The sequence below is a fragment of the Bipolaris maydis genome, assembly GCF_028858645.1.
Source record: "Bipolaris maydis strain C4 unplaced genomic scaffold PSV08scaffold_11, whole genome shotgun sequence".
In the NCBI taxonomy this organism is placed as follows: domain Eukaryota; kingdom Fungi; phylum Ascomycota; class Dothideomycetes; order Pleosporales; family Pleosporaceae; genus Bipolaris; species Bipolaris maydis.
The window spans coordinates 203,377-228,613 of NW_027093867.1; the positions used below are offsets into that span (position 1 = coordinate 203,377).

A 25,237-nucleotide genomic window follows, 5' to 3' on the forward strand; every position below is an offset into this window, starting at 1 on the left:
CAGCCGTCGGCGCGGTGATGGTGCGTAGGATCGGCGGGTGCTAGTAGATACATCAGTCCAAGTGGAGCGTCGCAGCCAACTGCCAAGCTGGGCGTCGGGCAGCGCGCGGGGCTGTTTTGAGCTTCGTCACCACACTGTCCGTCTGTCCCCACGAGGCTCCTGCCGGCCGCCGCCCCCATCATTCCCCCCCTCGCTCTCGCTCTCGCCTCTCGCCTCACTACTGTATGGCTACCCACGCTGAATGGTACGCTGCCCTTGTTCTTCCGCGCCTCCCGCTGTCCTTCGCTGCCTGACACCCGCGCCATTGTAGCTACACCAAGACGACCCGCCCCGTGCACTCGCCCTAGACCTCCTCCTTCCTGCTTCTGCTGCTCCTCCTCCCAATCCAATCCTGCTGAAGCTCTTTTTTTCTTGCTTCCCCCCGTGGCAGGGTCCGCAGCTGTCACAGTAGCCTACCGAGCTCTCCTACAACTGCCCGAGCACTTCCATCTGCTGCTGCTGCTGCTCCACCACAGCTTGCCGCCATGTACAGGGTCAAGGCTGTGTACGACTACTCGTCTCCCCACGAGGACGACCTCGACTTCAAGGTCGGCCAGATCATCACCGTCACCGAGGAGGAGGGTGCCGACTGGTATGTCGGCGAGTACACAGACAATGGCGGCACCAAGCACGACGGCCTCTTCCCCCGCAACTTCGTCGAGCGCTACGAGCCAGAGCCGCCGCCACGCCCCAACCGGGCCTCACGTTACAAGCCATTGGAACCACCGGCTGCACAGGAAGCTCCCCGCACGCCCCAGCTGCCTCAGCAGGAGCCTGAGCCAGCCCAGCCCGAGGAGCCTGAGCCTGAGCCGCCCAAGCCCCAGCTGCCTCCGGTAGAGGTCCCCGCCATCGCTGTCGCCAAAAACACTCCTCTGCCAATGTCGCCCATGTCGCCTCCTTCTGCATCCAGTGCAAAAGCTCCAGAGCTTCCTCAATCGCAGCCTGAAACATCGAAGCCTGCTGCCCCCGCCAAAAAGGCCCCGCCGCCCGTTGCGGCAAAGTCCAATGCCTTCCGGGACCGCATTGCTGCCTTCAATGCTCCAGCTGCTGCCCCAATCCAGCCATTCAAACCCTCTGGCGGTGCACCCACCAACTTCGTTAAGAAGCCTTTTGTCGCTCCTCCGCCGAGTCGTAATGCATACGTTCCTCCTGCTCGCGAAGCCCCGCCAATCAAGACGTACCGCCGTGAAGAAGATCCAGAGATTGCAGAGCGCCAGGCACGGGACCGCGAAGATGCCGAGCGTGCTGGATTTGTTGGCCACAATGCTTCAAACTCAAATGAGGGCGAGGAAGAGCAACAGCCCAAGGTCAGCTTGAAGGAGAGGATTGCCCTTCTCCAGAAACAGCAGCAAGAACAGGCGGAAAGGGCTGCTGCAATGCTCAAGGAGAAGCCCAAGCGGCCACCGGTGGCAAAGAGAATCGAGCCTCAAGAGTCACAGGCTGATGATAGCGAGGACACTGGCTTGGAAAGGGTCGGAAGCGGAACCTCCAAACCTCGTGCCTCAGTAGACCAGGCTCGTCCTCGCACATCACAAGACGTCAAGTCGCCCGATGCACAGGCTCGCAATCGCGAGCTCGTCAGTGAGAATGACGCCGACCAATCAGGCGCTGGCGATACAGAGGATGCCGGAGCTGAGTCTACGAGCGTTGAAGACGATGAGGATCGACCGAAGAGCAGACACGCACCTCCACCAGCGCCCAGAGCTGCTGATGCGCCGGCGCAACAGCCCGATGTTGGCGACGAGCAAGACGCTGTCGAAGAAGATGAAGAGGAAGAGGAAGATGAGTTGGATGCTGAAACAAGACGCAAGTTGGAGCTACGCCAGCGTATGGCCAAGATGAGTGGTGGTATGGGCATGGCCGGTATGTTTGGCGGTGTGCCCATGGGAGCTCTTCCTCCAAAGCCCCCCAAACCTGCCAAAAAGAAGCCAATCACGGAAAAAAAGGCAGAGGAACCAGAGGGATACACTTCACCCCAGCAGCCGGTGCCCATGTTCCGCATCCCCCCATTGCCACAGGCCCAGAGTAAGGAACATGATGACCGCTCGCTTTCCGTAGAAAAGGAAGAGGAGGCTCCACAGACAGTTACGAGTTCTCATGCAGCAGATGAGGTACCTGACGTTGAAGAGGCCGTTTCCCAGCCCACACCCACAGGCGATCAACCCCCGCCTGTTCCATCAGACAGTAAGTTGTTGATTCCTCGCAAACCGATTTCAGCCTTCGTACATCCTAGCCAAGACTACCTTCAGCTGCCATTTCCCAAGACACTGTCAAAGACGTATGTTACTTGTGACGGTGTTTCGGAATATGTCATGACTGTATGCGTGTCTAGTATGTGTGTACATGAAGCTCTGTATCTATCCCAACCCTTCTACTGCAACTCTAACCCTCCGTAGAACGACCTGCTCCTCCCCCAGTTCCATCAGCATGTAAGTCAGACCACTACCAAATCTAGATTTGTTCTAACAACATGTAGCTCGTCCTATTCCACCACCACCACCGCCACCACAGGTCATGTCCCCAGGACCTGGCTCTGAGTCTGGTGACGAGTTGACAGATGCGGCGAACACGCCATCCGCTTCTGTCCAGTCCCCATCTTCAAAGCGTGTCTCCTACTTTGCAACTGGGGAGCAGCAGAACGATTCATCCGAGAGGCGTGCACCGCCACTTCCTCCAACAGGCCCTCCGCCCTCAACAACAAGCCGGCCACCGCCTCCGCCTCCGCCAACTTCAGCACCCCCCTCCCGCCATGGGGACCCCCTCCAAAGAAAGATAGATCGTACTGAAGGGGAGACGGATTATGAGGGCGACTATGATACAGACATGGCCCCTGAGGCAACGCACAAGGATGCTTTAAAATCACATACTAAAAGCCCGAGTCTCGAAGAGGATATCATATCAGACGAGCCTACGCCAGGACGATCGCCATTAATACCTCAGGGTATGCCACCTGTACCTCCTGTCAATCGTGCGGTGCCGCCCCCTCCTCCCCAACAGCCACCTCGATCGTCATTAGACGCTCCTCGTGCTCCTCTGCTACCACCTGGACCACCGCCGAACCGTAGCGCTCAACCAGTGGAGGAGGAGGATGAGTATGACCCCTTCAAGTACAACGGCCCCCCTTCACTCACTGCATCGCCTGCACCTAGGGGGGTTCCGCCGCCGCCTCCACCAAGCCAATCATTCCCTCCGCAGAATCGTCCTCCACCACCTATGCCGCCATCTGGTCCTCCTTCTATGCCTAATCAAACAGCTGAGTCTGAGGAAGAAGACGACCTGTACTCTTCACCCCCACCTCGAAGATCGCATGATCGGCCACCACCCCCACCACCCCATGCTCCACCGCACCAACATGCTCCTCCACCTCTTCCCCACCAACAAGCACCGCCTTTTCCGCCTCAAGAAAGAGCTGCACCGCCTCCGCCGCCTCCTCAGCCAAAGGAGTTTCAATCCCCACAGATGGCGCCTATGGACGCACAGCCTCGACCATTACCAAATCGGAAGTCGTTTGACGCGAGCCATATGATGGCTTCACGACAGTCTATGGATCAGCTTCGTTCGGGTTCCATGCAACATCAGGATTTTATCGCCGAAGAACTCGACCTTGGAGCTACTTCCCATTGGTGGACCCAACCTAACCTACTTCCTCCATCACTGCAGGGTCGCAAGGATGTCATGATAGATCGGAGAGAGTCGCAGGTTGGCAACACTGTGGAGAAGTTGATCAAGGTCCTCTACCTTGACTACTCACAAACAATCATCTCTGCTCGCTTCGAGGCCAACAACGTCTCTGATGTTCAACTTGAACAGCACAAGGAACCACCTCCTCCCCGTCTGCGTCCAGATCAGTTGGAGAATGCTTACGAGCAGTTTGGCCGACAGATTGCCAAGGCTATCGAATCCAAGCAGAACACGGTCGTTGGGAATGGTTCGCCTTATGTTCTTATTGAAGAATTGCTCAAGCCTTTTGGTGACGCCCTTCCACCCGTCTCGACCCGCTCATACGGTGCGCTAGTTTATGCCAACCTGGCCAATGCATCAACGTTATCTTTTGACGAGATACGCCCTGGTGACATTATCAGCTTCCGCAACGCTAAATTTCAAGGCAAGGTTGGACCCATGCATGGCAAATACAGCATGGATGTTGGTAAGCCTGATCACGTGGGTGTGGTGTTGGAATGGGATGGCAGCAAGAAAAAGGTGCGAGCGTGGGAACAAGGACGCGAGCACAAGAAAGTCAAGCCTGAGAGCTTCAGGATGGGTGATTTGAGGTCTGGCGAGGTACGAGTTTGGCGTGTCATGAGTAAGAGTTGGATCGGGTGGAACTAAGTACGACTGTAGCGTGAGTTGGTGTTAACTGCTTGATGGAATGTAATTAGTAGTCAACGGGTGCTTGAGAGCGCATCATGTGGTAGTCTTGAACAGCCTATTGCAATGGTTTTGAAAAGCTGATGTATTCCATGTTTCTATGCAGGTCCTGAGACCTTGCAGCTACAGCCGCAAGCCCTAAGTAGAAATTGTAAAGATATGTGCTTTCCGACACTAGAGCACGTGCATTTGAGATGTTGATGATGACTACATACATCTCTTCTACCGTTTTCTGCAGGAAACAGCAAACTTCCTTTGGCGAAGACGCAAAAAGCTTGCTTCGTATCAATCTCCAGGCCCAAGTTTTACAAGATTAACAACAGAAGCATCACACTACAATGTCATCAGCCGATGAGCCTGTACTAATCTGTATTCTCTAAACCTTACGGAAGGCAAAGGCATAGGAAACATGTTGCACAATGGAGTTTTTTTGGAGATTTCTCGGGGTTGCGGTAGCTCTACTGTACTTTCTTACGCTAATCAGCTGCAAGGGCGCCACGCGGATAAGACGATGACGCCCTTTGCATGCTTTTTAACCACACAAGGCAACTTCCTTTGACGTTCAGCACTGCTTCGTCAAATGCCTATGGCTCTAAGAATCGCTAATTTACGACGGGCGTAGTGCTGAATAATTGGCTCGGTAAAGCGATGGAGCGAGGTCCGGCGTTTGGATGCAGGTCTGAAGAGCGACGGCAGGGATCGTCGTGGGAAAAGGGCGTAAGTCCACCCAAAGTCCGGGAATAACGAGATACACCAAACGATATGTGATGCGGCTATAAGTGTCCTGGACGGCTCATCACCGCTTCCAAATATGTGCAGTTGAACCCCCTCACAACGTCCTTGCTTCCTTCCGTTGCGATGACTGATCGCACCACTACTACAGAGACTGCACCAGTGCCTTTGACACCGCCTGGTCCGCTACTTGATAACAAAGAAGTACCAATAGGAGATGGGAGTTCGGAAAACCAAAATGACGCCTCTCCAGACCCTGAGAAAGGACCGACCGACATGGCGCCCGCGACATCAGAAAAGAAAGACCAGTTCCTCGTCGAGTTTGATGGTCCCAATGATCCCGACAATCCTAAGAACTGGACTCCGAAACGAAGATGGGCAATAACGATTTCAATGGGTCTCATGGTGTTTACCGTCACATTTGCCAGTTCAATCTTCAGCGTAAATCTAGGCGTTGTACAGCAAAAGTTCAACGTCAAGATCGTCACTGCTACGCTAGGTGTAGCGCTTTTCGTTCTTGTGCGTCAAGAGAGTTCACCTGTACTGACCCGTAGCTGATATCATTGTACTAGGGATTTGTATTCGGGCCAATCGCTTTCGGACCCATGTCTGAAGTCCTTGGGCGCAAGACTCCGCTTATGTTTGGCTTTGCGCTCTTCGCCATCTTCCAGATTCCCGTCGCTCTAGCACAAAACATCACGACAGTATGCGTTGGCCGCTTCCTCGGGGGTTTCTTTGCTTCAGCACCGCTGGCAGTCGTGGGTGGGGCGCTCGCTGACTTATGGGATCCCATCCCACGCTCTTATGCTATTTGTGTTTTTGCCGCCGGCGGCTTTGCAGGACCCGTAGCAGGCCCCATAGCAGGAGGCTTCGTTGCTGAATCACATCTTGGTTGGAGATGGACATCTTGGATCACGCTTATCATGGCCGGCCTCTTTGGTTCCGTTGGCTTCTTGGTTATCCCTGAGACGTCAGCAGCCAGGATTTTACAGATACGTGCTGCACGACTACGCAAAGAAACAGGCAACGAACAATACCATGCTGCGGCGGACGCAAACAAGTTAACTCTCGATCGAGTTGTAAATGTTTACCTACTACGACCTTTTGTCATGTTCGCCCAAGAACCTATCTTGGCACTCGTAACAGCCTACATGAGTTTTCTCTACGGCATAGTCTATCTCCTTTTTGAAGCTGTGAGTCACTACACATGATACTCGGTCTCTTACATGAAACTTACATTCCACTCATAGTTCCCTGTATCCTTCTATGAAGAACGCGGCTGGTCCCTCGGCGTTTCCCAACTCCCCTTCGGCGCCTTCATTGTAGGAATTCTCATGGGCGCAGCCTGCATCGCTTACAGTTCGGCCACAAACTTCACTCGCGCATACCGCAAACACGCCAAAGTAATTCCCGAGGAGCGTCTCCCACCCATGATTATCGGAGCTATTGCTCTCCCCGCCGGTCTCTTCTGGTTCGCTTGGACGAGCAATCCCAACATCTCATGGGTGCCCCAAGTCCTTTCTGTCGCCTTACTTGGATTCGGCTGCATGGTCCCATTTTGGCAGGGCATGAGTTACCTTATCGATTGCTATGGGTTCTATTCCAACAGCGCTATTGCGGTCAACACATTCATCAGGTCGTTTGCTGGCGCTTTCTTCCCTCTCTTCACACATGCCATGTATCAGAACTTGGGCGTGCCCTGGGCGACCAGTCTCTTGGCTTTTATCTGTGTTGCGTTTATCCCTGTACCGATACTATTCTATGTTTACGGTGCGAGGATCAGAGCGAAGAGCAAGTGGGCACCGACGGCATAGTGGAACTGAGGTTTTGTTGTGCTTTGGCATGGGTGGCGTTGAATCATGGTAACGAATAAGCATCCTTGTTTTACGTGTCGCGTAGAAGCAAAAAAGATACCTCTTCCATAATACCAAATTCTAGACTGTACCTAGTAAGAGATGATACCTAGCACAAGCATGACTTTATTCAGTCCGCAATATCACGCTCTTTGTATTTCTTCATACTCACATCGTATATTATCAAAGTTGAACAAGCATCATGCTTTCTGATACGTTTCCAATGGTTTGTAAAGTGTTCGGGAGCTGTGGAGGCCAACACAGACCTTTGATTCTGAAGGCATTGGAACGTTGAGTTAGTCAAGTTGAAGCATTTTCCAACCATGCGATTGCCTCACTGCTAATCAACTCTCAAAGAACTCACCCTCTATATATCATTTCTTTCCTTTATCTTTTTAAATATCTTTAAGAACATTAATTCATTTACTAGAATATTACAGAGCGCCTACACGTAGAATAGACATAGAAATGGAAGTATTTCTTACAAGATTTGCAATAAATAATCGCATACATTGTGGCACGATACGTGATCGAGCTCAAAAGATCAGAGGGGCGACCCGCAATCGAGTAGATAGAATTGAGCTGAAAAGTAATCGCTGTGAAGGGATTAATGAAAAGGGTGCCTATCTACGTACGAAAGAATATCGCAATATATACTACGAGCTAGTCACGTGATACTACACCCCAATATATTACCCCGGGCACTCTTAACGTCATTTTCTAAAAGTGGTATTTGAGCGTGATGAAATTATCTTAGCGTCTTGCTGATTGAAAATCGAACAAGCTAGTTCTTCTCCTGGAAATAAACATGATTGCAGTATTAAAAAATCATAAATGGGAAATTGATCAAACACCCAAGTCGGTGAGATCCAAAGGATTTTTGGCAAGGCAGAATCAATAGCTAATCCATCTTCTCTTGTCTGCAATCTTGCCTTGACAACCGGTACTTCTTGGATGTATCTGACGCAAAAGCGAGACATCGCAAGCGCTGAACTGTCCCAGTAAAAGCGCCAGTCTCAATCTCCCCTGTCCGCTAGCGTACAACGGCTAGGAACATTGCTTTTAGTTTCCGTTTTAAATCATATTCTTGCATACATCGCTGCTGCAACTGCCATCAATTTGTAGAAGTATGACAAGTTCACGAATAAATCATAGTTCAGGTTTCGGGCATTTATTTACCATTGTCGTGGCCATTGGTCATGAGAAGATCTAGATTAATACCCTTTGTGATGAATTTTGTTGGGATTTTTGACTGATGAGGTGATGCTGAACTCTCGGTTGCACAGTTCTGCACTCCTTTGTAGGCTTTTCATATGAATTCCCTGACGGGTCTGCGAATCTTCTTCCTGATGCATTTCTGTGACGTTTCTTTGCTGAAAAGCTCGTCTAATCATGAAAAACATGGATAAGTAGGAGTCAACATAGAGGCAGTCTTATTTGCCGTTCACGAGGCAATGCGGCTGTGACGGCAGTCATGACTACTGACCATTTGTAGAAAACCAGGGGCAAAAAGTAGAGCAACTCTTTGTTCTCACACGAGTCGAACGCAACAGCCTCATTCTGTAAACAGTCATATACTAGAGCAAAAAGGTTCGGTCCGGGGATCCTACGTCCTTTCCTATCTTTTCGTCAGCCATGTTCTTATGAAAGAGCGCCGGTTTTTTAAACCTATATAGCAGACGGAAGTCCTTGGTCTCCGGTCTGAGGTAATGAGCGAGTGGCTTACAAGGCAACTGTGATGTACTAGAGATTGCAAACGGTAGGGCAGTGTCGCTTGGCTTCACTTGAGTATGCACCCTCAACTCTGCTATGGTGCCACGCTCTACCGTGTCCCCCAATGACTATCCTTAATGGAGAGAGCCTTCCCATGCTTTATACAAGCAACCAAATTTGCTGTTTGCTACCAGATGCTACGAACATCTTGGCGGAGTCATCCCCCCTCCCCATGGCTTGGACATGAAGCTTTCTATCCCAAAGGGATGCCTGCCGTCCACCAGTAACATTTGATGTAGACATGATGTAGGAGCAGATGCTTATCAATGTTAAGGCTTTGTAGCTCCTTTTTCTCAATCGCTGTATGCAGGTTGAGATATACTGCAACGCAGGCGAAGATGTGCAGCCTATTGCAAAGCGAACTCTCAAGTGTGCAACAGGACGCTCCCTACCCTGGTGATATGAAAAAAGTACGATCAGCGGATGGCCCCTCTCAACCTATACTCTCTAGTTTCTGGTGGAGTGCGGCTAAGAGGTGCTTGAGGGACATGTTTGCTTCTCCTCTCTTTACGCCTTGAGCAACAATTTTCTTTGTTATGCTTGGACAAGCGGACCCCTTGCTGGACTGCTGACAGGGAGGACGATGCTGCAATCATATCTAGAGTCATAATAAGAAGAATGACATCTTCTCTGACCTTTGCATCATGCGTGTTGTGATGCTGATGGCTGTTGATTGTAGCGCCAGTGCCCTGGCTTCACCTCTCAGTTCCGTCCGCGGCTCCGCCGCCATCCCACCAACATTTTCGAGGTGGTCAACTAACCAACACAACATCATACAGAAAGCTAACGAAGGTGCAAAACGCTTTGATGAGCTACCGGGGATCATTTCTTTCCCTTCGTAGTCATCATTGTAGGTGACGGCTATGATGAAGTCCCCCGCCCAACAGGTTTGACAACAAGCTATCTCTGTTCAACCGACATAACCTTCGCAGCGCCTTATCGAACCATTTAGCATGACATTTGGTAAGCGAAGTTGCCTGAGCAGAGAGCTCTTCGATCAGGTCTGTATCCGCGAGGGTGGATGGTAGAAACACCGTTCAGTGGCCCGACTCCGATGGACTGTCCGACAGTTGCCATCGCCAACTGAAAATCCCATCAAACTTCCAGAAGCTGACTGGAAATTCCGTAGTTTGACGACAGTGGCAGCTTCACGTCCTCAGAACATCGGCGCTCGTCGTGATCGCATGCCTTTTCTCCGCAAGAGCCCCGCCAACGCACTCAACTCCTATGGCTTCAAAGCAACCATACAAACGACAGAGATAGGAGGCAACAAAGGCGTCGGAACACTTTGAAAACCAATAAATGCACAACAGAAGGTTTGTAGCAGATGATCAGAATACCCACAGCCAACTCTAGCTAGGAGTGCACGACTGAAAACGTGTTCACACCCTCACGCGAACCTGCAGTGGCGGCAACCCAACCGAGGATTCCGAAAGTGTATGAAAATGCTGTGTGGATCTGGCCCTATCGGAGAATGCTGTTGTGATCCACAGATTTGACAAAGCTCACAAGATAAGCCAGGTGCAGACCCTCCCTTACATATCAGAGAAAGAAGGACTGACACAAATCGAGAGCAATCCCGACCGACCCTGTGAAACCAGAGCGGCATTTCATGCAACGTGGGAGACGGGTTCTAGTGCGAGTGCGGTGTGGTTGCCGCACACCACACGATTTCTTTCGAAATGCGAATGCCCAGCATGATGAGTCGCAACATTCACAGAACTTTCTCCACACAGAGCCCTACTCCTCAACCGTTTGATACCAGTTCTTTTTCGACAGAGGCCGTCTGCCAAATGAACAGCATGGAAGGCAAGATCCTTGGATAAGACCACAGAACGGCACGGGCGAAAGGTATGGAGGTGCGAGGCGACATAACGACCAGTCGCTGACGCGAGACGAGAACGCAGCCGATATGCTTACCATTGTCACACACGAGCCCTGCATTGTGTGCTGGCTCAGCATCAGCCGAGTCGCTTGCTTCCGACTGGACGCCACAGATGACAAAAAAACAGACAAAGAAGGACCCGTAGTGAGGCGGTTCTGGCCAGCCGGCATGCTCAAACATATGTTGTATGATTTCTGCGACAGAAGAGCCGAGGCGATGAGTGACTGCGTCTCCAATGTCATCTGAAGCAGTATGTCCAGGTAACACAGCATGGTAGGTGTATGGCTATTCTCAGCATGAGCTCAACCATGAGTCCACTCGTTCCCCTGCGACGACAGTCAGGGCTGACATGAAACGCAACCCTCGGTAAAGCTTACACGTATGGCCAGGTGTTCCCGCAACGAACCGCTAATACCGTTCACAGCTCGCGAGTGATGGCTTCCCTTTCGTATAGACAGATATCTGGTATGATAATAAGATATCTCCGTACGGCTGTGAGGCAGAGCTGTGGCATCCGGATTGGGAAAAGTCATTCTTCCACCATCATCGACAAAAACATGGTTGCTGCAGGAAGAGGTGAAGGCCAAACGTCGGCGAGGTGCGAGGATATATCAAGAGGTGGATGAACAATCCTGTCTTGGAAAAAGAAGGTGTTTGGAACCGAATGGCAAGGCCAAAGGTGGGATAATGGGGTATGCAATCTCCATCTGGTGTGGCAAGCATCCCTGGCGCCCTCTAGACATATTGACAAGATCCTGGCATCAGCGGCTGCATCTATATGCTGGAAGATTTGTAGAACAAGCCACTAACCCGGTGCCATGCAGGTTGTGAGGTTCAGTCTCCTATTCTAAGGTTCTGAGAATAGCCTTGGTGTCGACTTGTCGTCAAGAACAGCATACTCGATTGCAGCAGGCCTCCTTTCCTAAATCGCTATTTCACTGGCGTTGTGCAAGTTCCCTCTACTTAAGCTTGCCTTTTTCTAAAACTGGGAACAAAAGCCCAAGGTTGATTCCTATGTCGCCAGTAACCATGGAGTCGTCAAAATCGGGATAGTCATTCCTGAGCGCTGTCATCTCAAACAGCCACAAAGCCACAAACCCTTACTAGAGACATCCATATGTCCTATTGGATTCCAACATTCTTTTTTTCATGCTTTTTCATTCCCATATCTATGGCCAATCACGACAACATGCCACCCGATAGGAGCAGTGGACTTCAAGGCCATTCCGGTAGAGCAGTCGTTCAGGCAATTTAATGCAGCAGTGCAATTCCTAGGTTAGCTACTGGATAAGATCCCCCAAAAATCTAGTCAAGAGCGATGAAGTGGACGAAGGTGATTTTGAAGACTCAAACACTGGTTAACCAATCCAAGGATCAACCTTCCATGGCCCATTGAGCCTTGCTCACCCAAGGATGTTCAGTGACAGTATCCATGCCACAAGGCGCTCTCGGCATATGCCTTGACTCAGATCTCATAGACTGGAGCACCTAATAGCTTCTTTTGTGCGAAGTATTTCTATACTTGACAACCAAATCGAACAATGGTTGCCTGCAATTGGGATTGAGCGTTCTTCTTTCGCAATGGCGAACCATGGAGCAGAGCCAGGTAACAAGGAAATGGGAAGGAGATCGGGCCGTCACGGCGAATAACCGCTTTTTCGCTCCTGATATTCCATCCGATCCTCAGTGGTGTACATCAAAGAGGTAGGAGAAGTACATCCGTTCCCAAAGTCGTCACTCCGCGGGATGACTATGCTATTCGGGGATGGTAGATGGGTGGCGAACTGCGTATCACTTTGTCACTGTCAGCAACAGAGAACATCTAGAAGCAAGACATGAAGCGATACAGTCTATCGAAATCCCGCTTTACCAGCTTTGGGCTTTGGAAATTGGCCGGCGTGCCCCCCGGCATACAGATTCTTGTAATGTTGTGGTGATGTGTACCTGCCCGATGTGCATGTGTCTTCCTGCAGCCGCCTGTCATCCCGATATTGAGAGGACATGACACCGCTACCATCGCATCCACGTATATATGCCCTTGTCCGCTATTCAGGGTGATAGGAAGAACATCTCGGGACACGGCCCGCAGATGGCTAAGATTGAGCGTTGCGAGGAAATGAGACAGCATACTGACGGATTGTGTCAAGTTTGTAAGACAGGCTGCTCCTGTAGTGATGGTGAGAGACACGGAAAGCCATAGTTAACCACAATGCTGACCTTCTTATAGATAAGTCAGATTACAGTGACCAAAGAAGAAGTCCTTTGGCAAACAGCTAGGTGAGTTCATCAAGTGCCCGATGACACCTAGATGCGAAGGATCGTGACGATCTGTCTACCAAGCATTCTCAAAGGGCTAGCAGCCGATGTCATGTTCCGGTTATTCTCTGATCCTGTGGACAGGGTATGTTGTTATCCGGATATGCTAACCACTGTGCAGACAGCCCTTAGTGTGGTGGGGGTTCGCGGGTGTCCGCTAATGCGAGATCATCAAGCCGCGTCAAGGCCTGCCTACAGTTTGATTTCCAGATGTAGGAAAGCTATCTAAGACTGATCCAATAGATGAAGAACATGGGTGGCTTTTTGTGGTGTCTCTGGTGATCGCTGAGGGGAGAGTTTCTGTTGTTGACTCGGTGTCTTCGGCGCAGCTCTCGGTCCCTTTCCTTGTCAACGGCGTGCATTAGCCTGAGGCGGATTCGTCTTCTGAAGGACGACAGCTACTCCAACGAGAGAAGCAAAAGACTTTGTCTATTGCCAGTGTCGCTGGAGTAGGTGAGCTGAGGGGGGGATGATTATGAGGGGCAAGCAAGAATGCAAGCAACCAACTTCACGCCGGTCCGTGCGCCAGATTCCCATCAAGCAGCTCAACGACACGACCAAGCATTCGATGGTCGCTGCTTTATTCAAGGAACTGCATGTTTTGTATACAAATGAAGTGTCCGGGCTCGACAGCTCAAGTATGGAGAGAAAGACATCATCTTGGGACTGTGGCTGGGGTAACCTTTGCGCGACGATCAAGGACCAGCGTTGACAGTATCAGTAGTGTGGCAGACTCACAAGAAAACGTCAAACACGCCTTTGTACTCGGAAGCATTCTTGATTCCTCTCAGGCGGAGCCTGGCCCCGGTGCAATTGTATGCATGCAGCTATCCGGGACGGCGCGAGACGCGTTGCCGCAATTGGCTCTGATAGTAGCATGCGCGACACCAACTGCGGGGACAGGATGCGACAGCTTCCTCGAAGAAAACGCATGAGCCAAAGAACCGATTCTCTCAGGTTTGCAGGAGAGAGGATCAAATTAAGGGAAAAGATGGTTGCGGACGCAATATTACAGATTCACGGACGCGATGTCAACAAAGAAAGTCTTTGTTCTTCCTACTTATTACTGTTACACTCAGTCCTGCTACGAACCGGAAATTGCTAAACCCTCTTTCTACACCCCCCGACACACACATTCGTTGCATCTTTCCTCATATGGCCTTTGAATTTCTTCGTACGGTTTCTGTCCAATCAATTTGGCGTGAGATTTCAGGAGGAAGCATAATCTCAACAGTTCCTCTTACTAATCCTAGACATAAGTAGCCGCTACACAGTTCATGGGCTGCTGAAACAAAAGAGTTCGACGAACAAACAATGCAGATTGACAGTTCAAGAGTCAAGAGCGCAGATGAGCTACAAAGCTTTCTAGCTGGAATATGCACAGTACTCATTCTACATGAAACATATCAAAACCGCCAATTTCTCATAGGAAATGATACGATGCGAGCACTCTATGGTTCCGCGTCCCTGCCCGAGATGACACCAGTCAGCTGAATAGCATCATCCACCAAGTTGTTGAGCTGATCAAACTCTCCTTGTAGCCACCTATCCAGCACAATTTGGTCTTGGTTAACGAATGATTTGCGCTCGGCAGGCAGGACACCTGTACATTCCTTGAGATCATTGATGTTGTTGACACCGAGCAATGACAGACGCGTGTAAGCTTTAGCATAGTCCTAATCATTTTGTCAATTTGGATCCTCGAACAGAATGATTGGAAACACTTACCGCATTCCACCTTCCTTGTGCAGTAGCCCTGTCACTGAACTGCGCCCAGGATGTGCTTGTTCTCGAGTCCTTGCTGAGGTTAATATCGCTTTGGAACTTGAGGACACGAGGCGGTGCGTTGTTGGTGGTCTGAGGGTAGAAGGCCATATCCCATATACCGGGTGTCGAGTCTTGCGGGTCGCCGTCCCGAGTAGTGTCGACAAAGTGCTGTTGCGACGTGGTGTGCGCGCCTACCAGGGCTACAAGGTCATGGGCGTCGATGGTCTTGTCTTGAAACAATTTTATGAGCTTATCTGCCGAGTCCTTCTCCCCAGGCAAAAGTCCAGTGGGGCCCGCTTTGCTGTTGTCTTTGCGGCCAACGAAGGTGCGGAGACGGGGGCCGAGCGGGCAAACGACAGTCGCGACATTGGCGCCGAACTGGATGATGTCTGCCATGCTCATTCCATACTGGTTGTATTTAGTGTACCACTTCTTCGTCTGGTCGGCGATGGCTGCAAGACCATTGTTGTCTGCTCTCGTCATTTCATCACTAAGAAGAATGCTGCCGTCTGCACCACCGTAGCCGCTGCTCTTCGACCAGACACCTGCATCGTGGAAGCCCAGACGCACAGCTTGACGGGCGAATTTATTGCAACGACCGGAGGTACCGTTGAACATGGCTGTCATCTCATATGCGAGCCACTTCCAGTGGCAACACAAATCAGCTTTGCACGCTGCACTTCCGATGTTGCCAACTGGAATCGACGTGTCCATGACGGCAGACTCGGCAGACTTTTGGTCCAAGATAATGGCTTTGATGTCTTTGCCGATAGCTGTAAGCTTAGAATCTGCGAGGGTCTTGAGATCGCCAATGAGCTCTTTAGAGGTCTGTCGCTTCTCACGAGCGGCTAGGTAGCGCATTTCGGCCATGGTGTCGCCCATGCCGGGGTGAGCTTCAGCCAGGGGGATGTATGCCAGAAGGACATAACTGAGGTAGGATAGAGCCTTCATTGTAGTTTATGGTATTGAAACGAACGGACAAAAGACGATGGCTACTCTGGATCGATACAGTGCTGTGATTACAGCAGCTTTTATATCAACGTCTTTTGCCATGCCAGGTTACAAGTTCAAAAGCAAAGCCAGCCTATACATTCCAGAGTTGAAGATGATTTGCTAGACAGCTTAGATTGTAATTCAACTATCAAAGCCACCATGAGCTCTAGACACTAGGAATAGATGAATACGAAGACCCTCGGCTTTGGACCTGGCCTGATGAATGCCGTAGGCCCCTCGTGGCGTTGATCTATCGATTTTGCCGCACTTTAGTTGCATGGTGTTCGACCACATGGTCAAGGAAGAAACATACTTTCCAGTCGCATGGTAGCTCGCAGCGGAGCGGGATATGCAGCCTAAATCATTGGCCAGATGGGCAAAGGGGAAGGTAACTTGTGCCTGGATGGCGGATCCTCAGATACGGGAGGCGAAACTAGTCGCGGAAACCTGCTGTGATACGTGACTTATATTACACGTGTTTTTTTTGAGTCTGGTGTGTCATACAAATTTCTAGCGTAGTCTGAGGGATTGTTACATGGAGAACTTGATTTGCTCCCCTTCTCGTCAGCTTTCCCATGCAATAGGTAATTGAATTTGTGACACGCTCCATGCCAGCACACACAACAAACAGATGTCCTCGAATTGACTGTGTGGAATTGACTTGTATCCTAGTGTAAACACAAGTCACCTTGCAAACATTGTCCCGACGGTCAAAAGGGCCGGTACGGCCTTTCAAGCAGATGCAGTGATATATTGAACGAGTACCTGGAACTCATACTTGGCGTGCATACAGCAAGACTATTCTTAGCCACTACTGGTTGAGTGGTTCCAGGTCCAAGGTTGCTAGATCGCGCGGGTGCAATCTCGACCCGTCTATGGTGAGACGCTAGATACATTAGGACTTCAGCCTCACCATGGAAGTAACTTTGGAGTCTTGCCAAACCCTCTCTAAAAGTATAGATGATATTGGTGATAGGTTAGAGACAGTTGATCTGAGTAAATCAACCGAGGACGCCAAACGTGGAAATGTTCATAGGATCAACGATTGATGTCATTGCGAGGGTACTTGGAGCCAGCCGGTAAGCTGCATAGCAGGGGATGTACAAAGACAGCATACCTACATTTAACCGGATAACGTACGTTCAGCTCTTGACTCCCAAGCCAATATCGCGGAACCATAGGAATGTTCCGCGTCTTGTGTCTGCCCCTGATACGCTCGGCTTTTCGAAAGGCGGCTACTTTGTGTTCCCGGGACCGAGGCAGAAGGGAATACTCAGCCAAAGCGAAGAGTACATATCACGTGACTCGTGCTTTCGAAGGGGAGTTTGGTACGCCCAATTTGTTGATATGGATTGCAGTATGTTTGTGATACAAGGTTTTTTTGACGCGCAAAGTGAATCAGCTAGGTGGAAACCAAGAGAAAAGACAGGATATCACCTGAGTGTATAACCCTATGCCAGAAAAAAACAAAGAATCATCACCAAGGCTTGTCGAATTCAGATTCGCTAGCTACCCATGACTGAACGGGCAGGCTTGATACTTGTGTGACGGAAAGCTTTGCTTAGCGGGCGGGACGAGAGTCAGGCAATCAGAAATGCCAACACGACAGGACCGTTGCGAATGGGTTGGCAACGACATGCATGACTGTTGGCGTAGCAAGTAGAACTAACAAGCAAGGTGAGCGGAGATGGTGGGGCTGACAAAGGCCGCCACCTCAACTCAGCTTAGGTGGATTCTAATTCAGTCGCTTGCGGGATCCTTTTTCTCCCACAGCCACCGCCTCGCAACACTGACAACGCAACATAAGAGGAGCTATGCGTCTAATTTCGGACGCAACAAGGTTGACAGCGATGGATGTCATTGTATAGTGTGGACCTCTGCATCGTTATGTGCGAGAAGATGCGGTAGGCTTCGATGCTGCATTGTCAGCTTTCTAAGGCTCAGCCTTTCTCAGCTGCTGCGCATCAGACGGAGCTACGCGATCCTGTTCGTTTGTGCGCGGTAGACTAGTATAATTCCCGCTTTCTTCAGCTCTTCTTTTTCTTCTTGTTTGGCTCATATCCATACACATCTTTCCGCGGTCCCCATCGCAGTTGCGATCGTCTCACCTTATTGGCTGGCCCTTGATTACCCAACAATCTGCAACAAGATTGAGATGCAAATTTCCAAGATGCGGCGGCTGTCAGGCCTCTTCTCTGGACCCAAGACTTCATTCCAAGTTCTCTCGGATCTCCACCTGGACCACGAGTCACAGTATCTCACCTTTCACATACCGGTAGCAGCGCCGTATTTAGTTCTCGCCGGAAACATTGGCCGACTGATTGACTATGAACAATATCTCGCCTTTCTCATACGGCGATGTAACCTTTATGAGAAAGTCTACCTAGTTCTTGGAGCACTCGAATTCCATGGTGTTGGATGGATGGAAGGACTACAATTAGCGCACCGGCTAGAAAAAGAGCCAGCAACACAAGGCAGACTGGAGATACTCTACGAGACGAGAAGTGATATACCGGGAACGAATATTACACTATTAGGATGCACCCTGTGGAGTCAGATACCGAAGTCGGACGCAAGCGCTGCTTTGCGCAAAATGCCTGAGTTTGATGAGGTAGACGGGATTCAGGACTGGAGCGTGGAGAAGCACAACGCGGAGCATGAGCGAGACCTCCAGTGGTTAGTCGACGAACTAAAGAATCCAAGCGCAGGCGAGAGCAGCTTAGCCCCTGGTACTTCTGCATCCAGACATCAACGGCAGCTTATCGTCGTCACAGCGTTTGCAGCAGATCTTCGTGGATGCCTAGAGCCATGGCAAGTCGACGCTCCATGGGCCTCCTCGTACGGAACAAACCTTCTGGACAACCCGTCATTCAGTGCTGTCAAGATGTGGATTTCAGGAGCGACAGGTCGAACATGCGAGTTCAAGAAAGGGCAGACGATAGTTGTTAGCAACCAGCGTGGAAGAGTGGGCGAGCACGTTACTGGCGCGTTGAAAGATGGCCTGTCAGAAAAGCAGAAAGTCGGCTTGTTCGACGTCATGCGGATTGTGAAGATGTAGCAATGCATGCTGAGCTTGCCAAATCCTAACCTAAAATGGCTGATCCCATATCTTTTTTGTCTTTGTGCAGGAATGCGAGGTACGAGACGTCAGTTTGCCAGCCCCGCAATGCTGACCAATATCTTCCAACCTCATGACGATGCCCCGTATTTAAGAAAATACGATCATGCATGATTACGATCATTTACAGTTTTACAGTTTTCGACACCGCGGCTGGCTACTCCATCTCCCACTTTGTTCAACTCCACAGCTCCAAGCATCTTAACCGCCGAAATGACCGACGATACAATCACCTTGACAGCATCTTGTCTTTGCAAGGCGCACGTTCATACCACCACTATTCCCAAGTCCAGTCTCCCTCTGAAAGCGCACATCTGCCACTGTGACACTTGTCGTCATGTATCGGGCTCTCTGTACAGCTCGCTAGCGTTTTGGCCCTCGCCACGCTCTACAGTTGACCTCTCAGGCTACAAACTCTTCAACTTCAGCCCAGCATTCGACCTTTTGTTCTGCGCAACATGTTCTACCCCCATGATTGGCGCTTTCAAAGATGAGACGAAGCCGTTGCTCATGGCGACGGGCGCACTAAACAACGTTGCATGCGACATGGAAGTGGTGAAATGGTCGCACATGGGATTCATAGGCGATACAAGAGATGGGGGCGCAAGTATATGGATGAAGTATATCAATGCTTCCGGTCCACCTTTAAAGTGTTTCAAGACACAAACCAGAGGCGACGGTGCGGAAGAACTTGCAGACGATTGGCAATTGCAGTTGGAATCACCAGACAAATTTACAGAGCGACAAGACGCCATACCCATCCGATGTAAATGCCGAGGCGTAGACCTCGTTCTGAACCGCGGCAACTACGATCATGTCGCCCCTGAGAACTTGCCCTGGAACGTAGATCCAACTAGTAGAAAGCTAAAGGCCGAGCTCTGTGGCTGCGATAGCTGTCGGTTGCATACTGGGAATGACGTCTTCTATTGGACATTTGTTGATCTGCAGCACATCTCTTTCCCCGTCTCTGCGGACGAGAACGAGTTTCCATCAAACACACAAGACTTGGCTGCTTTGGTCGATAGCAAGGATGCACGAATTGGCCCTCTGGTCTACTACGAATCGTCGCCTGGCGTACATCGATATTTTTGTAGTACGTGCTCTACGACCATTTTCTACACTGTGAGCACGCGACCGCGCTTCATTGATGTGGCTGTGGGTACTCTCGAGGCAAAGGACGGAGCGAGGGCAGATAGTATATTGGCATGGCAGTTTGACTACGGCGTTGGTCATAAGGAAGATGGAGCTGGAGGATGGCGGGAGGGTTTGTTTGAGAAGATAGAGAAGTCGCTGAAGGAGTATGGCCGCACGAGATCATCTTCTGGTTGACTAAGTCGGAAAGACATTTGAAACAGGTCACATGTAGCGGTTACTTGGAGCAAACAGACCATAGACATTATATTACAGACCCTAACTTATAGTTGGTCGAATGTTTCCCATTCACCATCACTGGAGTCTCACCTCATTCCGTCTTCACCACGCAAACCAACTCTACCATTGCTGCGACTTTTGTGATATGCAATTCTTCTCTCACCCATCCCTCCCTTGCCAACTTCCCAATCCTAATTCCACGTCGTCAAGATTCTCAACACCACAAAAATCATGTCGGAACCGACTCGCACCGTGGCGCGACCGCCAGGCGCCTTGTTTCGTGTGGTGAAGACTCTTTCAAAAAGCTCTTCTAACACAGGGGTATATCTATGTCTTCCGCGCATTCTACCTTCTTCCTCTGAACCCACAATGGACATTGATGAAGATCTTTCGACCCGATGCGCACCAATCTTAGCAGCGTTTGGGAAGATGACTGGGAACACACGCCTACAGCAGCAACTTGGTCTGCTCGAGTATGAGAGGCTGGGAGACGTTTTATACCAAAATATGCAGGAATACCGGACATCGTTACTGCCTCAAGGGCAGATCAAAATGCTGCCGCAGCTCGCAGTGGTCAAGATGTCTACGGAAAAAGAGAAGGTGCGAAGAGAAGTCAAGGTGATAGAAGAGATTCATAGTATGGCCGGCGAAGTGGCTACGCTGCATATAGGGTCATATGTATTGGGGTCTCAGCATACAGAGGCGCCAGAGACGTCGTACATGGTTTTGCGCCCTATCTTTGGGCCCACGCTCGAGCAATTCAGTGAAAAGAGCAGCAGTGGTAGGAGCGGGGGCATTCCAGAATGGCTGATGGCGCATATATGTGTCGGTCTGATCGAGGCGGTTGAGTTCCTGCATGAGCATGGTCTGGTGCATGGCAGGATCGAGGCGTCCAATGTCATGTTGAGCTTGTACCCTGTGTACATGCATCATCGGTATCGTGGGTACCCGGATGTGCAACTGATTGATTTTTCAGATTGTGCATCAGCGGCGGCAATAGTTACGGCGCTGGATGTGAGAGGCGTGCTGACGGTCATGGAAGAAACTATGGTCAAGCAGAACAATGCAGCTCCGTCTGGGCGTTCCAAACGGGATGTTCGTGGTCGGACTCGAGAGAAACAGGTCGAGCAAAACATACTTCTAGCTAAGATCAGAGACATGACTGCTGCTGATTATGAAGGAGACATGAACATGCAGGGCTTACGAAAGTCACTGGTGGGCATAGCGGAAGACATGCGACACATTGGGCCCGAAACGATGCCGAGAGACATTATGAGGTTGATCCATGCAGATTTGACGACAGATGGAGAACTCAAGTGCGCAGTGCGGAACCCCTTAGTTCTCAAAATGAGGAGTAAGAAGCAAGCGACAAAGGCCATTGGGGACGATGAGCCGGTTGATGTGGTTGGCGTAGAAAATGTGGAGACGAAGTCGGGGAATTAGACGCTTGCGAAAAAAAGCAAAGGGACAATCAAAATCAAGGGGAAGGGAACGGATTAAGAAAAGATCAATTTATAGAGGCCATGGACACAGAGGGCCTCATATGTTCAATTCGTGTATTCCAAGCGAATGGAAAAAAAAAGGCTATAGCCATTCCTGAGGCACAGCTCTTTCTGACCATGTTCTTTCGCTTTCCCATGCCAGCCAATCTGACCGCGTCGTAGGTAACAGACCCATTGCGTTGACCTTCCAGATTCCAAGAGCTAACATGAGCAAGTTGCAGGCAATGTAGACGAGTTTGACTCCGAGCAGGCGGCCGGCGGTGCCGGGGGTTTGGTATGGGGCAAAGGTGCGTTGGAGGCCAAGGACAGCGAGGACGGGCGTCTTGAAGAGGGTAAAGACCATAAAGACGGAGAAGATTTGGAGTGTGTTTCCGGTCATGTACATGCCTGGTTGGCTAGTTAGTCGAGGTGGAAGTATAGTGGAAGGCGGGAAGAAGTACCAAAGGCATTCATGGGCAGCTGCTTAGCGGGGGCAATGGCAACCTCCCAGGCTTTTTTCATCTTGAGCGTGTCCATCTCGTCTGCGGTTGGGGGTACGCGCTGGTTCTTGGAGGCCTGGGAACGCTCCTTCTTGGTCAGCGAGGCCGTATAACCAGGTGGGTCGATGAGAGCGGCATTCTTGGGCTTGGATGCGGGCGTCGAGTTGAGGTCGATGACCCATTGGGGGGGCGGAGGCGGGGCTGCAGCCATTTGTGCTCGAGGATTCGATGGTGGATATGGGCGTAGATGCGTGCCTGGCTGTGGCTGTGGCTTCAAGACGCGGGTGGTGGCGGTGGTGGTGATGGTGTTGCGGCTGCGGTGTTGCGGAGCGCGCCGTAGGTGGAGACGAAGTGCGGGAGTGCTTGGCAGGGATGCACGTCCCCTCCTCCGTGTTGACCGCCGCCGGGCGTGTCTCTATCCATAAAAGTCACCACTCGTCCGAACCCCCGTCCCCCAATCCCCCGGACGCCCGCTCCAATCCCTCTGCCACCCTCGCTACGACATGCGCCACGCCATCCACGTCCGACACACGAGCGAATAAGCTACTCTCCCAAGACCCCGCACCACCACCACCCGCATCCGCCAACAGCGAGGGGCGCCAGCTGGGCGAGGGTCCATTTGTTGATTGCGCGACGGCCAGGCAGATATCAGGACAACGAGCCCACCATGAGCCAGGGCGGCCAGGATGCGAAGCTCTTCGCGAGGGTACGTCTGCTGTCCATCCCTCCACCATGTTTCTCCCCTACGCTCTCGATAGCCCACGCTTACACCCATCGCCCACTCCACAGGGCAAGGTCGCCGAACTCCGCCTCGAGCTCAACAGCGGCGGCAAGAAGGACAAGAATTTCTCGGCAAAGAAGACGGCCCTCAAGAAGATTGTCGCAAACATGACAATGAGCAACAACGACATGGTCGCCCTCTTCCCAGACATTGTTGGCTGCATGCACATACCCAGCTTGGAAATCAAGAAGATGCGCGTAACCATCTGATTCTGCTGCATGTGCCCTGCTGACGAAAACGCAGGTGCTTTTTGTATTTGGTCAATTATGCCAGGATAAAACCTGACATTGCCCTCAAGGCACTGCCCATCATACAGGAGGACATGAACGACAGTAATCCCCTCGTGCGCGCCCTTGCCCTACGCACAATGTCCTACGTCCATGTCCGCGAATTTGTCGAAGCCACTGTTCCCCACCTCAAGAACCTTCTCAAAGACGCCGACCCTTATGTGCGAAAAACCGCCGCCTTTTGCGTCGCTAAACTCTACGACCACGACCGACATCTGGTCGAGCAGTCGGACCTCATCGATAGGCTCAATGGCATGCTGAGAGACGAGAACCCCACCGTAGTGTCCAGTGCACTCGCCAGCCTCATGGACATTTGGGAACGAAGCGAGAATATCAAGCTCACCATCGACTATGCCAGCGCCTCCAAGATTGTCTCCATCTTGCCAGACTGCTCTGAATGGGGCCAGACATATATCCTCGAAGCCATGATGAACTATGTTCCTCAAGACAATAGCGAAGCCGCTATCCTCGCCGAACGTATTTCTCCTCGCCTTTCGCATTCGAATTCCGCCGTCGTCCTTACCTGCATCCGCGTTATCCTTTACCTAATGAACTATATATCCGACCAAAAGGTCATCACTTCTTTGTGTAACAAGCTTTCCCCACCTCTCGTCACCCTTCTTTCTAAGGGTCCCGAGATTCAGTACCTGGCCCTTCGCAATGCACTTCTTATTCTACAACGCCGACCAGAGGTTTTGCGCAACGATATCCGCGTTTTCTTCTGTAAATACAACGACCCAATTTATGTCAAGGTTACCAAGCTCGAGCTCATCTTTATGCTGGCCACTGAACGCAACATCAAGGAGGTGCTGACTGAGCTGGCAGAGTGAGTTTCTACCTTTTCAACTTGCCTTGACCCACTCAACTAACAACAATTAGATATGCCACTGAAATCGATGTCGATTTTGTCCGAAAATCCGTCCGTGCCATCGGAAAGCTCGCCATCAAGATCGCTCCAGCAGCCCAGCTCTGCATCAGCACTCTTCTCTCACTTGTCAGTACAAAGGTATCGTACATTGTGCAAGAAGCGACGGTTGTCATCCGAAACATCTTCCGCAAATATCCCAACCAATATGAGTCCATCATCTCGACACTATGCGAGAACCTCGACTCGCTTGATGAACCCGAAGCAAAGGCCGCCATGATCTGGGTGATTGGTGAGTATGCAGACCGAATAGAAGACTCTGACGTTCTTCTTGAGGATTTCTTGGACACGTTCCAAGAAGAAACACACGAGGTGCAGTTGGCTCTTCTCACCGCCACAGTCAAGTTGTTTATCCAGAGACCTACTCGAGGATCGGCCATTGTGCCCAAGGTGCTCAAGTGGGCAACGGAAGAAACGGACAATCCGGACTTACGGGACCGAGGCTATATGTATTGGCGTCTTCTTTCTTCGGCACCCGAGGAAGCGAAAAAGGTGGTCATGGGGGAGAAGCCTCCGATTACAGCCGAAGAGTCTGAGAAACTGGACCCTGGCACTTTGGAGGAAATGTGTCTTAATGTGGGGACACTGGCAACCGTCTACCTCAAGCCGGTGAACCAAGTGTTCCGCAGCGCACGGCCGCGAAAACTCCAGGATTCGCCGGCTTTGCAAAAGGAAGAGCTGCCAACGTTCAAGGCAGCTCAACAAGCCCGGGAGCGCTCTGCGGCCGAGCGAACTAGGCTGGACGTGACGACGAATGGCAATGGCAGTCTCAGCCCCAGCAACGGCAACGGTATGGCAGGTGCTGTGAATGAAGCTGACATGTACTTTGCGAGTGTGGGCCGACAGAGCTCATTTGGCGGAAGTCCAATTACTGCGGATCCAGTTGGGGGGATTGGAGGGGGATGGGTAGTTAATCAGAATGAGCCGCAGCATATGGTGATTAGCCCAGGGGTCAATGATGGAAATCAAGACTTGCTGCTTTGAGCAATTTGCAGAGCGGAGTGTGGACATAGAGTAATAATACACCTACAAGTCAGACATGACTCGC

The 25,237-nt window shown here is 51.0% G+C and overlaps 7 protein-coding genes across 7 annotated transcripts; 5 read left to right on the forward strand and 2 right to left on the reverse strand.

The window, feature by feature from the left end:
- Positions 1 to 524: 524 nt before the first annotated feature.
- On the forward strand, positions 525 to 4,578 carry PSV08DRAFT_206728 (uncharacterized protein; the record flags this gene model as incomplete). Its single annotated transcript, XM_014218586.2, has 3 exons — positions 525 to 2,370; positions 2,436 to 2,468; positions 2,516 to 4,578. The coding sequence occupies 3 exons, from the start codon at positions 525 to 527 to the stop codon at positions 4,366 to 4,368; spliced, it is 3,732 nt and encodes a 1,243-aa protein (XP_014074061.1). The 3' UTR covers positions 4,369 to 4,578.
- Positions 4,579 to 5,214: 636 nt separating this feature from the next.
- On the forward strand, positions 5,215 to 7,155 carry PSV08DRAFT_411224 (major facilitator superfamily domain-containing protein). Its single transcript, XM_014218585.2, has 3 exons — positions 5,215 to 5,658; positions 5,712 to 6,332; positions 6,390 to 7,155. Exons 1-3 carry the CDS (start codon positions 5,266 to 5,268, stop codon positions 6,951 to 6,953), a joined length of 1,578 nt encoding a protein of 525 aa, XP_014074060.2. The 5' UTR covers positions 5,215 to 5,265; the 3' UTR covers positions 6,954 to 7,155.
- Positions 7,156 to 14,328: 7,173 nt separating this feature from the next.
- PSV08DRAFT_7981 (heme peroxidase) lies at positions 14,329 to 15,723 on the reverse strand. The gene is made up of 2 exons (XM_014218582.2): positions 14,695 to 15,723; positions 14,329 to 14,642 (listed from the first exon to the last, which is right to left on the reverse strand). The coding sequence occupies exons 1-2, from the start codon at positions 15,682 to 15,684 to the stop codon at positions 14,418 to 14,420; spliced, it is 1,215 nt and encodes a 404-aa protein (XP_014074057.1). The 5' UTR covers positions 15,685 to 15,723; the 3' UTR covers positions 14,329 to 14,417.
- A 2,173-nt stretch (positions 15,724 to 17,896) lies between these two features.
- PSV08DRAFT_378273 (uncharacterized protein) lies at positions 17,897 to 20,258 on the forward strand (the record flags this gene model as incomplete). Its single annotated transcript, XM_014218580.2, has 2 exons — positions 17,897 to 18,772; positions 18,983 to 20,258. 2 exons carry the CDS (start codon positions 17,897 to 17,899, stop codon positions 20,171 to 20,173), a joined length of 2,067 nt encoding a protein of 688 aa, XP_014074055.2. The 3' UTR covers positions 20,174 to 20,258.
- Positions 20,259 to 20,446: 188 nt separating this feature from the next.
- On the forward strand, positions 20,447 to 21,658 carry PSV08DRAFT_185357 (uncharacterized protein; the record flags this gene model as incomplete). Its single annotated transcript, XM_014218579.2, has 1 exon — positions 20,447 to 21,658. One exon carries the CDS (start codon positions 20,447 to 20,449, stop codon positions 21,656 to 21,658), a length of 1,212 nt encoding a protein of 403 aa, XP_014074054.2.
- A 51-nt stretch (positions 21,659 to 21,709) lies between these two features.
- Positions 21,710 to 22,477, reverse strand: PSV08DRAFT_206741 (uncharacterized protein). The gene is made up of 2 exons (XM_014218578.2): positions 22,158 to 22,477; positions 21,710 to 22,104 (listed from the first exon to the last, which is right to left on the reverse strand). Exons 1-2 carry the CDS (start codon positions 22,405 to 22,407, stop codon positions 21,800 to 21,802), a joined length of 555 nt encoding a protein of 184 aa, XP_014074053.1. The 5' UTR covers positions 22,408 to 22,477; the 3' UTR covers positions 21,710 to 21,799.
- Positions 22,478 to 22,863: 386 nt separating this feature from the next.
- Positions 22,864 to 25,173, forward strand: PSV08DRAFT_353881 (adaptin N terminal region-domain-containing protein; the record flags this gene model as incomplete). Its single annotated transcript, XM_066092865.1, has 4 exons — positions 22,864 to 22,902; positions 22,986 to 23,170; positions 23,221 to 24,090; positions 24,144 to 25,173. 4 exons carry the CDS (start codon positions 22,864 to 22,866, stop codon positions 25,171 to 25,173), a joined length of 2,124 nt encoding a protein of 707 aa, XP_065948649.1.
- Positions 25,174 to 25,237: the final 64 nt, after the last annotated feature.